Genomic DNA, 12,741 nt, shown 5'->3' on the forward strand with positions numbered 1-12,741 from the left:
ACATTGCAGCTCGGCTAGCCCAGGGTAGAGCCGTGGGTCTGCCTGTCTGCGAGGCCCCTCCAGGCCGGGGCCTGGGTCTTATGGACACAGTCAGCCTCCAGTGGCCTGGCACACAGTCAGCTCTTAAGAAATGTTGAAAGACAGAGGAAAGGGCCCAGTGGTTAGGATTCCACGCTTCCATGGCAGGGGCGTGGGTGCAAATCTCAGGGGGACTTAAGATCCTGCAGGCTGCACAGTCGAGAAAAAGGAAAATAGAGAGAAAAATGGGAAGGAAGAGAAGAAAGAAGAAAGGAGGGAGGGAGAAGGTGAAAAAGAGGGAGCGAGAATAGGGCAGCGGGAAGAGAGGGAGCTATTTCACCCTTGAAGGCCGACTTCACACCTGTCCTAACTGACCTGGTCCCTTATCCCTGCCGAGGGTAACACCTTAGGCAAGGCACACGAGTGCAGGGGTGGTTTCATTGGCAGAGAACTCACGTGACCCTGGGGTGGGGCCCAGTCGGGGGGCAAGCTGAGGCACCAGAGACCCGTATCAGAACCGAAAAGGGAGAAGCGGCCCCTTCCAGCTTCCCTTGCCATCACTTCTTTGGCAAGCTCTTATTGAGCACCTACTGGGTACACTGTGGGAGTGCTTCTCTCAGACAAGTACCTACTGTGCGCAGGTCCCATGAGTACACGAGCCCCCCGTGTCCTAGTTTTGGGCTCTGGCTTTCTTCTTGTCCGCAGCTGGGGCAGCTGACTAGCCAGGAGCCCCTGTCACCGCTCACTGGAGGCCAGGTGTGACCCAGCTCCAGGTGACACACCCACCTGCTGGATCTGGGCCTGGGGAGTTCTCTCCTCACCCCTGAAGCCTCGTGCCCTCAAGGCTGTGATGAGTCATGGGCAGTTGCTCCAGACACATGGGACGGCCATTGGAGTCTGGGACACACAGTGAGGTTCCAGGCCTCTGTTGGGGGTGAGTGGTGGCCTTCCTGGCTCAAGGAGGCTCCTGCTGGGAACACAGGAGCCGGGGCGGGGGGGGGGGGGGCGGCGCGCCGGGAGGCAGGGTGGAGAGCAGCCCCTGTGTGTGTAACGACAGGCGGTGTCACCTTTCAACATGCTGTGGGGCAAGCTTCCCTGCCCTTGTTTCACAGAGGAGGATGTGAATCCAGGCCAGTCAGGTCAAGGGTCAGTGCCCTAGGCACCTGGCAAGGAATGACCTCGGCCAGGAAGAGAGGACAGGCCTGGCAGGAAGGGGTGGGGCTTCTGGACAGGGGTAGGCATGGGCGTAGCTACCAGCTCAGCAAAAAACAGGAGGGCCTGCAGGGAGACACACAGTGGGGCCTGCACGCGGGACCAGGGAGCCGGACCCCACACCGCTGTGGGCAGCATGAGTGGGCAAGTGGGTGACCTGAGCCCCTCGCAGGAGAGGGCACTGGCCCAGGTGAGTGTGGCAGGGGGTGGGGGAGGGGAGGGTCCTACACGGACCTCAGTTTCTCCTAATGCCCCAGGGGCCCCGGAGGTCCCTCTAAGCTCTGTAGCCCCAGGTCTCTTCCCAACTCTGAGGGTCTTGGAGACCAGTGTCTGCACTAGCGCTGTCCAATAGAGACATAACACGAACCGCAAATGCAGGCTGCCTATGTCACTTCACGGTTTCTAGCAGCCACATTAAAAAAGGGAAAAGAAACAAGTGAGATCAATTTTGATAATATATTTTGCTCATTTACTTTTGGCCAGATTGTAGAATCTTAGTTGCTGGACCAGGAACTGGCCCTGGGCCTCGGCAGTGAAAGCCGTGTCCCAACCACTGGACTGCCGGGGAATTCCCTAGAATATATTTAACCCAATAGAGCCAAGTTGTTACCATTGCAACAGTGATATGTAATCAGTTGCAACAACCTATAATCAATATAAAAGGGTTGCTGAGATTTTTTTGGTACTAAGTCTTCGGAATCCTCTATGTATCTCATACTCACGGCAGATCTCGATTTAGACTGGCCACGTCTCAGATATTAGTGGCCACCCTATCGGGCCCCACAGGTGAGCGCTGCAGGGGTGGCAGGTCCCAGCCTTAGATATGACCTGGGGGACTCAGGAGCAGGCACGCATTCTTTCTAGCTCGTTGGGGTCTTTCCCTCATGCCTGAAAACGGCAAGTGAGGGCTCCAGGCACAGTCGCTCACCTCAGTAGCATGGAGGGAGGCCCTGAATCCTGCCTTCGAAGAATTCTACATCTGAAAGAGGGCAGATTCCAGCTAGGCTGGGAGAATAAGTCCTGTTACTAGACAACTGGGGTCGAGGATTAGGTCCAGGGGCCTCTCTGGCCGTCCCGAGGTTGGGACTCGTTGCTTTCACCGCCAAGGGCCAGGGTTAGATCCCTAGTCCAGGAACGAGGATCCCGCAAGCCCCGTGACTCAGCCAAAACAAACAAACAGAATTAGGTCCAGATCTTGGCAGAGCAGGTCATGTGAGCCTCAGATTCCTCCCTTGGCGGGGGAACGGGTGTACTAGTGGTGTCGCCTCAGGATGAATCAAGTGATTAGCTCAGGGCCAAACACTCCCTTGTGCTTCTTTCTTTCTTTAAATATGCGTTAAAAAAAAAATTCTCCGTTTATTTGGCTGCGTCGGTTCTTAGCTGCGGCATGCTCGGTCTTTGTTGCAGCATTTGAGATCTCCTTCTTCGACCAGGGATCAAGCCCAGGTCCCCTGCGCTGGGAGCTTGCAGTCTTACCCACTGGGCCATGAGGGAAATCCCTTCCTTGTGTTTCTGAGGACAGAGGTTATCAGCTCATTTGGGGCTGGGGGACCCAGAGCTAGTTCTTTGACCCTCCTACTTGGAGTCGAAGGAGACTGAAACGCAGGGAGAGGAGAATGACTCAGGCCAGACGGCACTGGGACTGCTGAGTCCTGGCCCAGGTCCATGAGTCCCGAGAGCTGGTTATGTCTCAGAGTCAGCGACATTCACACAGAAGTGGCGCCCGCAGCCCTCAGCCCCTGGAGAGGGCTGGGGCCCAGCTAAACTGCCCCATCACCTCCTGGGGCCTGTCTGCAGAGGGTCTTCTCAGGCTGGGTGGAGTCACCCCTCATTCAGGCCTGGATGACGGGGTCTTGATCAAACCCATGATTTGCCTCTTGCTGTGTGACTCTGGGAAAAGTGCTCTACCTCTCTGAGCCTAGATTCCATGTCACTTACCCTCCCACCTGCATTGACCTGGGGGCTCCCTGAGGGTGGAGAGCTGGGCCCTTAAGAGGACCTACCCTGCCCCCATTGGTGTAAGGGAAGTGTCAGCCCTATTAATCTCATTTATTCCACATTTCAGGGAATTCCCAGGCAGGTCCAGAGGTTGAGACTCTGCAGTTTCACTACTGAGGGCCTGGGTTCAATCCCTGGTTGGGAGCTATGATCCCACGAGCCACATGGTGCAACCAAAATAAAAAAGGAAAAGGAAAAAAAAAATCTACATCTCATTCTCTCTTTGGGCAACTGGTTCATCACTATTATGCCATTTCTCAAAGGGAGGAAGGGAACCGTTGTGACTTGGCCCAGGCCTCGGCTCCCCCAGCACAGGTGGGCCCCCTCTGCTCAGGCAGCCTGTTTCCCGCGGGCAGGCGGGCTCTGCAGGCCTGTGGGACCGGCCTGTCCCCTGCGACCGTGGGGCACTGCGGAGCCCTGCCCACCCGGGTCTCTCCCTGCTCTGCCCTCAGTTCCGGGAGAACGTGCAGGATGTCCTGGCCGTCCTGCCCAGCACTGACGACTACTTCCTGCTCCGCTGGCTCCGAGGTGAGCATGGACAGCAACATGGGATGAAGGTCAAGGGCATACGAGGTCTCTCTTGTGTCACAAGTTGCCCCAAATCACAGGCATTGGAAGCAACCACAAATATGTATTATCTGTGTACACAGCTTCTGTGTACAATTTTAATTTCTAATCAAGTAAGTATCAACAGATATAACCTAAATAAACAAAACTTCATTGGCATCCTCAGTGATATTTGAGAGTGGAAGAGGCTCTTGATTTACATAATTCCCGGCTCTGTGATTCCACCAGATTTGGAGGGTCTGATCTCTTCATGCCTTTGGAGCATTAGGAAAAGAACCCTGGGTGCAACAGGGTCCCCAGGGCCCTGGCAGTGGCCTTGGGTGTGGCAGGGACTCCATCTGCTGTTTCTCTGGGCACCTTGTCTTCCTTGCTTCCTCTTGGGTAGTGCCTTCTTTCTCTACCTGTCACCACCAAGGCCCACCCAGAGGCACACCCACTGCCATCAGCCCAGGGAATCAGGGAGGCAAGAGGTAAGGGGGCCAGGGAGCCCTCCCAGCCCCCTGGGTAGCCAAGGCCTGACCCTTCCGAGGCAGCCCCCAGCACCGGGCATCCAGAGCCTTCTTCCCTGAGCTCCTGGACTCCTCCCAGCACCTCTGAGTGGACAGTAACCCAGAGGCCAGTAACCCTCCGAGGGGCCCAAGCTAGGACTCACTGCCCCCAGGGGTCCACAACCACCACCCTATCTCCTCCTTGCAGCTCGGAGCTTTGACCTGAAGAAATCAGAGGACATGCTGCGGAAGGTGAGGGCAACCCCTGCAGGCCCCGTTTCCTGCCCTTTGCGGCATCTCAGCTCGTGGGCCAGGGACTGAATGCGGGCCTTCAGCCACGAAAGCCCAGAGTCCTGACCACTGGACTGCCAGGAGTTCCCGGTCTTTCCTTCTTTCCATCCTTCTTCCTTCCTTCTTTTCCTCTTTCCTTCCCTCCTTTCTTGCAACGACCATCTACTGCACCTCAAAAGTGAGCCTCGCTGGTTCTCGCACTGGGGAGAGTGCAGTGGTGGAAAGAGAGAGAAAAGAAACCAGATAACTAAATAGACAAGTCAATTCCTGAGAGTGGAGGTTGCCACCAAGACAGTGAGGCAGAAGGAAGCGAGGGAGGGCAGGAAGGCCTTCCTTGCTGAGGGTGATGTGTTGGCTCCGGCACGAACGCCCAAAAGGAGGCAGCCGTGTGACGACTGGAGACAGAGGGCAGGGCCGTGCAAAGGCCCTGAGGTGCGGGGGAGCTGGAGTAGCCCAGGCGCCCAGGAGGTCGTGCCTTAGAGAGAAAGGGGAGAGATGCTGCTGAGTGGGTGGCCCAGGCCCATCCCTGGGGACCCAGCAGGCCACCTTGGGAGTCCAACCTTTTGACTAAGGGTGACTGGGAGCTGGGATTGGAGTTAGGGTTGGTCTGACCCTGCTTGTGGGACTCCCTGGGAAGCCATGTGGGGACTGGAGCCTGGGGACCAGGAGGGATGACTCAGGGAGAGGCAGCTATGGATGCAGGCTTCGCATGGTCCTTTCGGAGTCTTTCCATCCTCATCTGTGTCAGACCCCGTCTCCTCCGTCCCCCTCACGTCCCCACCCTCAGTTCTGGGTCCGTGGAGCCCGGAATGCCCTGGCAGGCCCTCAGGGGTTGCGGGCAGCGGGGCCTGGCCTGGCATCCCTGGGTCCCCGCAGATCCTTCAGCTCAGGAGGGGTCTTTAGCTGCGCGACCCCTGCCCCCCGTGTCTCTAGCATGTGAAGTTCCGGAAGCAACAAGATCTGGACAACATCCTCACGTGGCAGCCCTCAGAGGTGAGCCCCCGGCACCCCGCCTGCCCCAGCGCCCAGCTCTCCGCCAAACCCGCTCCCAGCGCCCAGCCCTGCCCTCTCGTGCATCCATCCAGGTGGTCAGGCTGTACGAGCCCAGTGGCTTCTGCGGGCACGACAGGGAGGGCAGCCCCGTCTGGTACCACATCATCAGAGGCCTGGATCTCAAGGGCCTCCTCTTCTCCGTCTCCAAACAAGAGATTCTCAGATTCAACTTCTGGAGCCTGGAGCTGCTCCTGCGAGACTGCGAGCAGCAGAGCCAGGAGGTGGGGGTCCCAGGGCCCCTCCCAGCCCCCTGGGCCACCGAAATCTGGCCCCCTCCAAGGCAGCCCCCAGCATGGGGCACCTGCCTCCCGGAGCTCCTCGGCTCCTCCCAGCACCTCCGAGTGGACACAGTTCGGGTGACCTGCCTTCCCAGGGGCAGAGGAGGGGAGGGTGCCCGTCGGGACGGCCCTGTCTCCCTGCACCTGGCTTCCTGGCATGAAACCTCCACGCCAGGTGGAACCAGGATAAGCCGGGCCCAGCCCTACCTCCTGTGGGCTGTGGGGGGCACAGGCCCTCCTGGGGTCTCACCTCTCAGCATTCCCTTGCAGTTGGGGAAGAAAGTGGAGAAAATCTCGACTGTTTTTGATTTCGAGGGGCTGAGCCTGAGGCATCTGTGGAAGCCAGGAGTGGAACTTGTCCAGGAGGTGAGGGCGCCCCACCCAGGGGGCCAGGTGTCCCCTCGCTTGCTGGTGTGGGCTGGGTGTGGGGAGGTTCTCCAACTCCACCCACAGGTTTGCGGCTCCTTTTCTTTTTAAATATGTATGTATTTACTGATTTTGGCTGCCAGATCTTCCCTGTGACGCACAGACTTCTCTCTCGTTGAGGCTTGTGGGATCTTAGTTCCCTGACCAGGGATCCAACCCACGCTCCCTCCAGTGGAAGGTGGATTCTTGACCCACTGGATCACCAGGGAAGACCCTGCAGGGATCCTTTCAAACCTGAAGTGTCTCACGGCTGTGCCAAGCCACAGCCATCACCCCAATATCACCACCGCACGTCCGGGAGGTCACAGCAACAGGGCCTGGTCCCCAGGCCGGTCAGGGTCCCCGTGGGTGTCCCTTCCCCTCTTATATTCCCTCCCCGCTCACCCCTCTCTTAACTGGGAGGGGGCTGGGAGCAAGTCGTCAGGAAGGGAGACCCTGATAAGATCTGCCTCCCCCTGGGCAGCCAGCCTGCCTTTTCTTTCTGCTCAATCCAGGATAGCAGAGAACCTAAAAATTTTAACATTTCAAGAACCACCACGAGCGACTTCCCAGCAGTGCAGTGGTTAAGATTCCACGCTTCCAGTGCAAGGAGCCAGGTTCAATCCCTGGTTGGGAAACTAATCCCATAAGCTGTGCAACGAGGTCTGAAAAAGAAAAAAAAAAAAAAAAAAAGAACCACTATGAAAACGTACTAAATTGAGAACACCAGACTCAAAAGGCCACATATATTCCCTTGATATGAAATATCCAGATTAGGTAAATCCATCAGAGACAGAAAGCACACTGATAGCCAGCCAGGGCTGCAGGGAGTGGGGAAGGGGTGACTGCTAATGGTACGGGGTTTCTTCCGGCATGGTGAGAATATTCTGCAACCAGACAGTGCTGACGGTTGTGCAGCTTGGTGCATACGCTGAAGCCGCTGAGCTCTACACTGTGAAAGGGTGAAATTTACGGTATGTAAATTACACTCCAATTTAAGAAAAAAAAAGCCATGCCTTGCAACTCTGAATGTTTCTTATGCTGGAAGCCGGAGAAGACAATGGCACCCCACTCCAGTACTCTTACCTGGAAAATCCCATGGGGTCGCACAGAGTTGGACACGACTGAAGCGACTTAGCAGCAGCAGCAGCAGTATGCTGGAAGTGTCTTGTTCCCAAAGCCACATAGAGGGGAACCTTCCAGAGACATGACTGAGGGGGATTTTTTTGGTCTGCAGGAGGTGGGGTCATCCCCTGGAAATCTGTCAAGAATTTGCACTAGTGGCTTCGGGGGCATGTCTGTGATGGGGACCCAACAGACTGGAAAGCGGGAGCTCCTCTTGTCCGGGGGGTTTTGGGGCGTCTGGAGAGGCCTCAGGGCCCTAGGGGGGCGGCATTTAGGCACCTGCATCTTGTGCGTTGACCTGAATTTGACCCTACAGTTTTTCTCGGCACTTGAGGCAAACTACCCTGAGATTTTGAAGAATTTAATTATTGTGAAAGGTGAGTGAACCAGTTCCATATACGCATAAGTGGGGTGGGGGACGATGCAGGGGACATGGAGGCAACAGGCAGGGAAAGGAGACCCCAGGAAACCCTGAAACGGTGCCTGTCTCAGCCCCCAAGCTCTTCCCGGTGGCCTTCAACCTGATCAAGCCGTACATCACTGAGGAGACGCGCAGGAAGGTGGTGATCCTCGGAGGTGAGTGGGCAGCTCCTCTGCAGCTGAAAGCCTGAGCTGAGGGCGGCCCCTCCGCAGACCTCAGGGTTCCCGAACGCGAGGGCACCAGGCTCGGGGACACAGCTGCTCTGCGGGACCCACTCCCTTAGGCAGCAACTGTTGAGGCCAGTGTGTCCTCCTGCCAGAGGGCTGAGGGGCCAGGAGGGCTCTGAGAGACCCCGAGAGGCAGCCTAGGTGAGGGCCGCCAATTCTGGATGGAGGGACGTGAATTTGACAGTGACTTTGTCTGTTATGAGCTGCAAGTGGGCTGAGTCACCGGCTCTGTCTGGGTCTCCGGTTCCTCAGGCTTCCCTGTAAAATGGGGGAATAAGAGGCAGGTGTTTCAAATTACACGTGTGCTCAGCCGCTCAGCCGTGTCCGACTCTCTGCGACCTCTGCTCTATAACCTGTCAGGCTCCTCTGTCCATGGGATTCCCCAGGCAAGTAGACGGGAGTGGGGTGCCATTTCCTTCTCCAGGGGATCTTCTCGACCCAGGGATTGAACCCCCATCTCCTGCATTGGCAGGAGGATTCTTTACAACTAGCACCACATGTGAGCTGCAAGTGGGCTGAGTCACCAGCTCTGTCTGGGTCTCAGATTCCTCAGTTTCCCCCCATAAAACAGGGAGAATAAGATGCAGTTTTTCCAAATTACATACCTGATAAAATTTGGAAATTTAGAAAAATATAGAAATATATAAGGAAGAAAGAGTAAATCCTGTCACTCAAGGAACTATTATTAACATGTACTATCTTTTCAAAGAAACTCATTTTAAAAAATGGGTTCATACCATGTTACACTGTTTTACAACCTACCTTTTTCACATACCGTGTGATAAACTTTATTCTATTTTGGTCAAGTCCAAAAGTTAGGTTGTTTGTAATTTTTTTTTTTTTTTTTACCATTAGGGAAGATTGAGGCGTGAAGATGCTTATAGATGAATCATTGTACACGTCCTTAATTTTTTTTCCATGAAATAATAGCCTAGAAATGAAGAGTTCTTTTCCCTTAAAGGAGAATGCATGGGGGAGTCCCTTTTGTTTCTGTGTCCACACCCCAGGGTATGTTGGGTGTTCACCTCTGCTCCCTCCTACTTTGCTCCCATAATGCTCTCGTTCCTTCGTGGACCGACCTTGGCTTCTCAGAGCAGCGTTGGGGGAGGAGGGCTGATCCACTTTGCCCCCCAGTTCTGAGAGTGCTGGAGCTGCAGGAGCTGAGGGCAGGGACTGACTGGAAGGCTGAGTTCAGTCTCCGAGGGAAAGGCAAGCCCAGGGTAGAGCCAGCCTGTGCTCAGCGTCATGCTCCAGGAGACACTGATCTGAGTCCCTGCAAAGATGGTGGTCCAGTGGTTAGACTCAGCACTTTTATTGCCGAGGTCCTGGGTTCGATCCCTGGTCAGGGAACTAAGATCCCACAAACTACGTGGCGTGGCCAAAAAAAAAAAAAGATGCCTCATGGGCCAACACCTGGATGGATAGTGGGGGGTACCAGGGCTGAAGGGGCAGGAACTGGTCACACAGACACTTTGGACCTAGATCTTCTTGGCTTCTGTCCTGGAGGCACTGAGAGCATGTGGGAGGTAGGGGGAGGCTGTCATATGGCACAGGACGGCCCTGGGCTTGGCCCCACTGCCCTCTGTTGAGCCCCTGACTCCCCCACAGAGCCCCACTTTTGTCCCCACAGGCAACTGGAAGCAAGAGCTGCTGAAATTGATCAGCCCTGACCAGCTGCCAGTGGAGTTCGGGGGGACCATGACTGACCCCGACGGCAACCCCAAGTGCCTGACCAAGGTCCGGTGCCCAGAGGACAGGGAGGGAGGGGAGATAGCCGTGGTGCTGTGCCTGCTCACCACCCTCGCCCACAGATCAACTACGGGGGCTACGTGCCCCAGCATTACTACCTGCGCAACCACGTGAGGGTGCAGTACGACCACCAGGCGACCGTGGGCCGAGGCTCCTCCCTGCAGGTGGACAACGAGATCCTGTTCCCGGGCTGCGTGCTCAGGTGGGCATGGCACACCCCTAAACACACACACCTGGGCACGGTCATGAGGGGCCCAGAGCCCAGGCAGGTGGCAGTCAGTGGGGCCCTCTCCCCTGCAGGTGGCAGTTTGCGTCAGACGGAGGGGACATCGGCTTCGGGGTTTTCCTGAAGACCAAGATGGGGGAGCGGCAGCGGGCCGGAGAGATGACGGAGGTGCTGGCCAGCCAGCGCTACAATGCCCACATGGTGCCGGAGGACGGGAGCCTCACCTGCACGGAAGCTGGCGTCTGTGAGTGTTGGCAGGGAATGGCTCCTCCTGGACCTGGGGGTGGGGGGCAGATGCATTGCTGTGCATCAGGTCCCACCAGGTAGGGGGCCCTGGCTCCGGGCTCTCAGGTGTGGCAGTGGCACCCATGTCTAGTACCTGGACAGGAGGGTGAGGTCCCAGGTGGGCGTCCTCTCTGAATGTCTATCCTGCCAATGTAGACGTCCTGAGGTTTGACAACACCTACAGCGTGATCCACCCCAAGCACATCAGCTACACCGTGGAGGTGCTACTCCCGGACCAAACCTCCCTGGAGAAGATAGAGAAATTCTAAAGCCTCGCAGTTCCCGCACCCTCCTCTGCGGCCTCTGGGTCTGCAGTGAGCTCACAGCCTTCCCTGGCCAGGCCCCCTCCAATGTCCCCAAGGATGGGAATCCTACTGAGCTGGTCCCAGCCCTTCTGTCACAGTGGGTCTGCATCTTCGGAGCTGCTGGGACCGTGGCGGCCAGAAAAGCAACAGAAAAACTCTCCAGCCCCTGTGACTCAAGCTCAGAGAAAACTCCTAGGCCCTTTTCTACCAACCGATACTGAGTCGTGAGTTCCCGTTCTGAAATACATTGTGTTAAAACAAAAAAATGTGCAGGGCTTCCCTGCTGACTCAGTGGTAAAGAATCCGCTTGCCAACGCGGGAGACGGGTTTGATCCCTGATCCGGGAAGCTCCCACACGCCGCAGAGCAGCTGAACCCGTGCCCCGCAACTACTGAGCCTGCGCTCTGGAGTCCAGGGGCTGCAACTACTGACGCGTGAGTGCCCGAGAGCCCGTGCTCCGCAAGAGAGACCACCACAGTGGGAAGCCTGAGTACCGCAACTCGGCAGTGGCCTCCTGCTTGCTGCAACTGGGGAACAGCCCACGCACAGCAGTGAAGACCCAGCACAGCCAAAAATAAATAAATACTTTTTAAAAGAAAGAAAATGTGAAATATAATATGACTGACAGAACTGGAAACAATTGCCACTGAAAAGATAATGCATTACTCATAGTTCCCAAGAGAAGAGGGCATGGATGCCACAGGGGATCACCCTGAGAAACAGGGGGCGTGGGTGGGAGGCAGGGGGGTCATGAGATGGAAGGAGGGGGAGGACCTGCAGGCAAAAGCCTTTGTTATGGTTTCCCCAGAGGGAATGGGTGAGGCGGGGTCAGCAGGCTTAGAATTGGCTGTTTTGAGTGATTTCCGCAGGCTCTAGGGCCAAGGGGTTGTCCCATTTGTCTGGAACCTGGTGCTGGGTACCAGCTGCCCTGAGTTTGAGCCTGATACAGGAGGAGGCTGGAGTGTGGGCTCCGTGTTTGAAAAGCACACTCGTGGGCAAGACTCTCTCTTGTTGTTCAGTTGCTCAGTGGTGGCCAACTCTTTGCGACCCCATGGACTGCGGCACGTCAGGCTTCCCTGTCCTTCACTATCTCTCGAAGCTTGTTCAGACTCATGTCCATCAAGTCGATGATGCCATCCAACTATCTCCTCCTCTGTCGCCCCCTTCTCCTCCTGCCCTCAATCTTTCCCAGCATCCACATCTTTGACTGTCTCTCTAGGAACTGGCTATTCCTGGGAGGGGTGGTCCCTCCAGGGTCAGCAAAGCCCCAGGTGTCAAAGCATCAGAGTACAGAAAATAGGAGATGAGACTAATAGTTACCTAGCAAGCAGCTGCGCCGCTGCCCCTCTGAATACACATTCCTTCCCCGGCAAGAAAGAACTCTTGGCTCACACGTTCTCCTCCCTAGTGTGAGGGTATCCAAGAATTGGTGCACCTGCTCAGCCTCCCTCCTCTCAGGGACTCCCCTGGTGGTCCAGTGGCTAAGACTCAAACTCCGAATGCAGGCTGCCTGGGTTCATCCCTGGTCAGGGGACTAGATCCCGCATGCTGCAGCTAATGTCCCTGAGTCACAACCAAGACCTGAAGCAGTTAAAAAAAAAAGAGGAAGAAAGAAATTGCATTTTGTTTCAACAAAGTTGAGTTCAGTTTATGCCAGCTCTCTTCCCTATTTCGATAGCTAATGCTTAATAAAATCCATCCTTACCTCTTTAACTAGCATTTGACTTTGTTTATCTTTGACACTACCCAGCTAGACACGGTTGATACAGGAAGTATCCACCCTTGTGGAAAGTTCTACTGAGTGGTGACGTACATCATGGGGTGTACAAGGTGGCCTTCTGAGGAGAGGACCACCAGAGAGAAACTGACCCTTCATCTCCTCCAGGAAGCCCCACCAATGAGGCAGGGTAGAGGGAAATCGGACCACTGATTAATAAAAATAGGAAAGCATAGAAAGATATTTGAGAAGAAGGAAGGGGGCATTCTAAGTTGTAAACAAACAAACCATGCATAAAAAGTGTGAACTTTCAAAGTCTGATCAAGGTAACAAGTGAAGCTGAACTATTAATAGTAAATTCAGCCTGATAACCACC

At 55.6% G+C, this 12,741-nt stretch overlaps 1 protein-coding gene across 1 annotated transcript; it reads left to right on the top strand.

Annotated features, from left to right (window-relative positions):
• Positions 1,252-12,219, top strand: LOC102190250 (putative SEC14-like protein 6). The gene is made up of 12 exons (XM_005691632.2): positions 1,252-1,420; positions 3,681-3,756; positions 4,492-4,535; positions 5,508-5,567; positions 5,660-5,848; positions 6,176-6,271; positions 7,752-7,812; positions 7,928-8,011; positions 9,714-9,820; positions 9,895-10,034; positions 10,133-10,302; positions 10,500-12,219. Exons 1-12 carry the CDS (start codon positions 1,259-1,261, stop codon positions 10,610-10,612), a joined length of 1,302 nt encoding a protein of 433 aa, XP_005691689.2. The 5' UTR covers positions 1,252-1,258; the 3' UTR covers positions 10,613-12,219.

The sequence above is a fragment of the Capra hircus genome, chromosome 17 (assembly GCF_001704415.2).
Source record: "Capra hircus breed San Clemente chromosome 17, ASM170441v1, whole genome shotgun sequence".
In the NCBI taxonomy this organism is placed as follows: Eukaryota; Metazoa; Chordata; class Mammalia; order Artiodactyla; family Bovidae; genus Capra; species Capra hircus.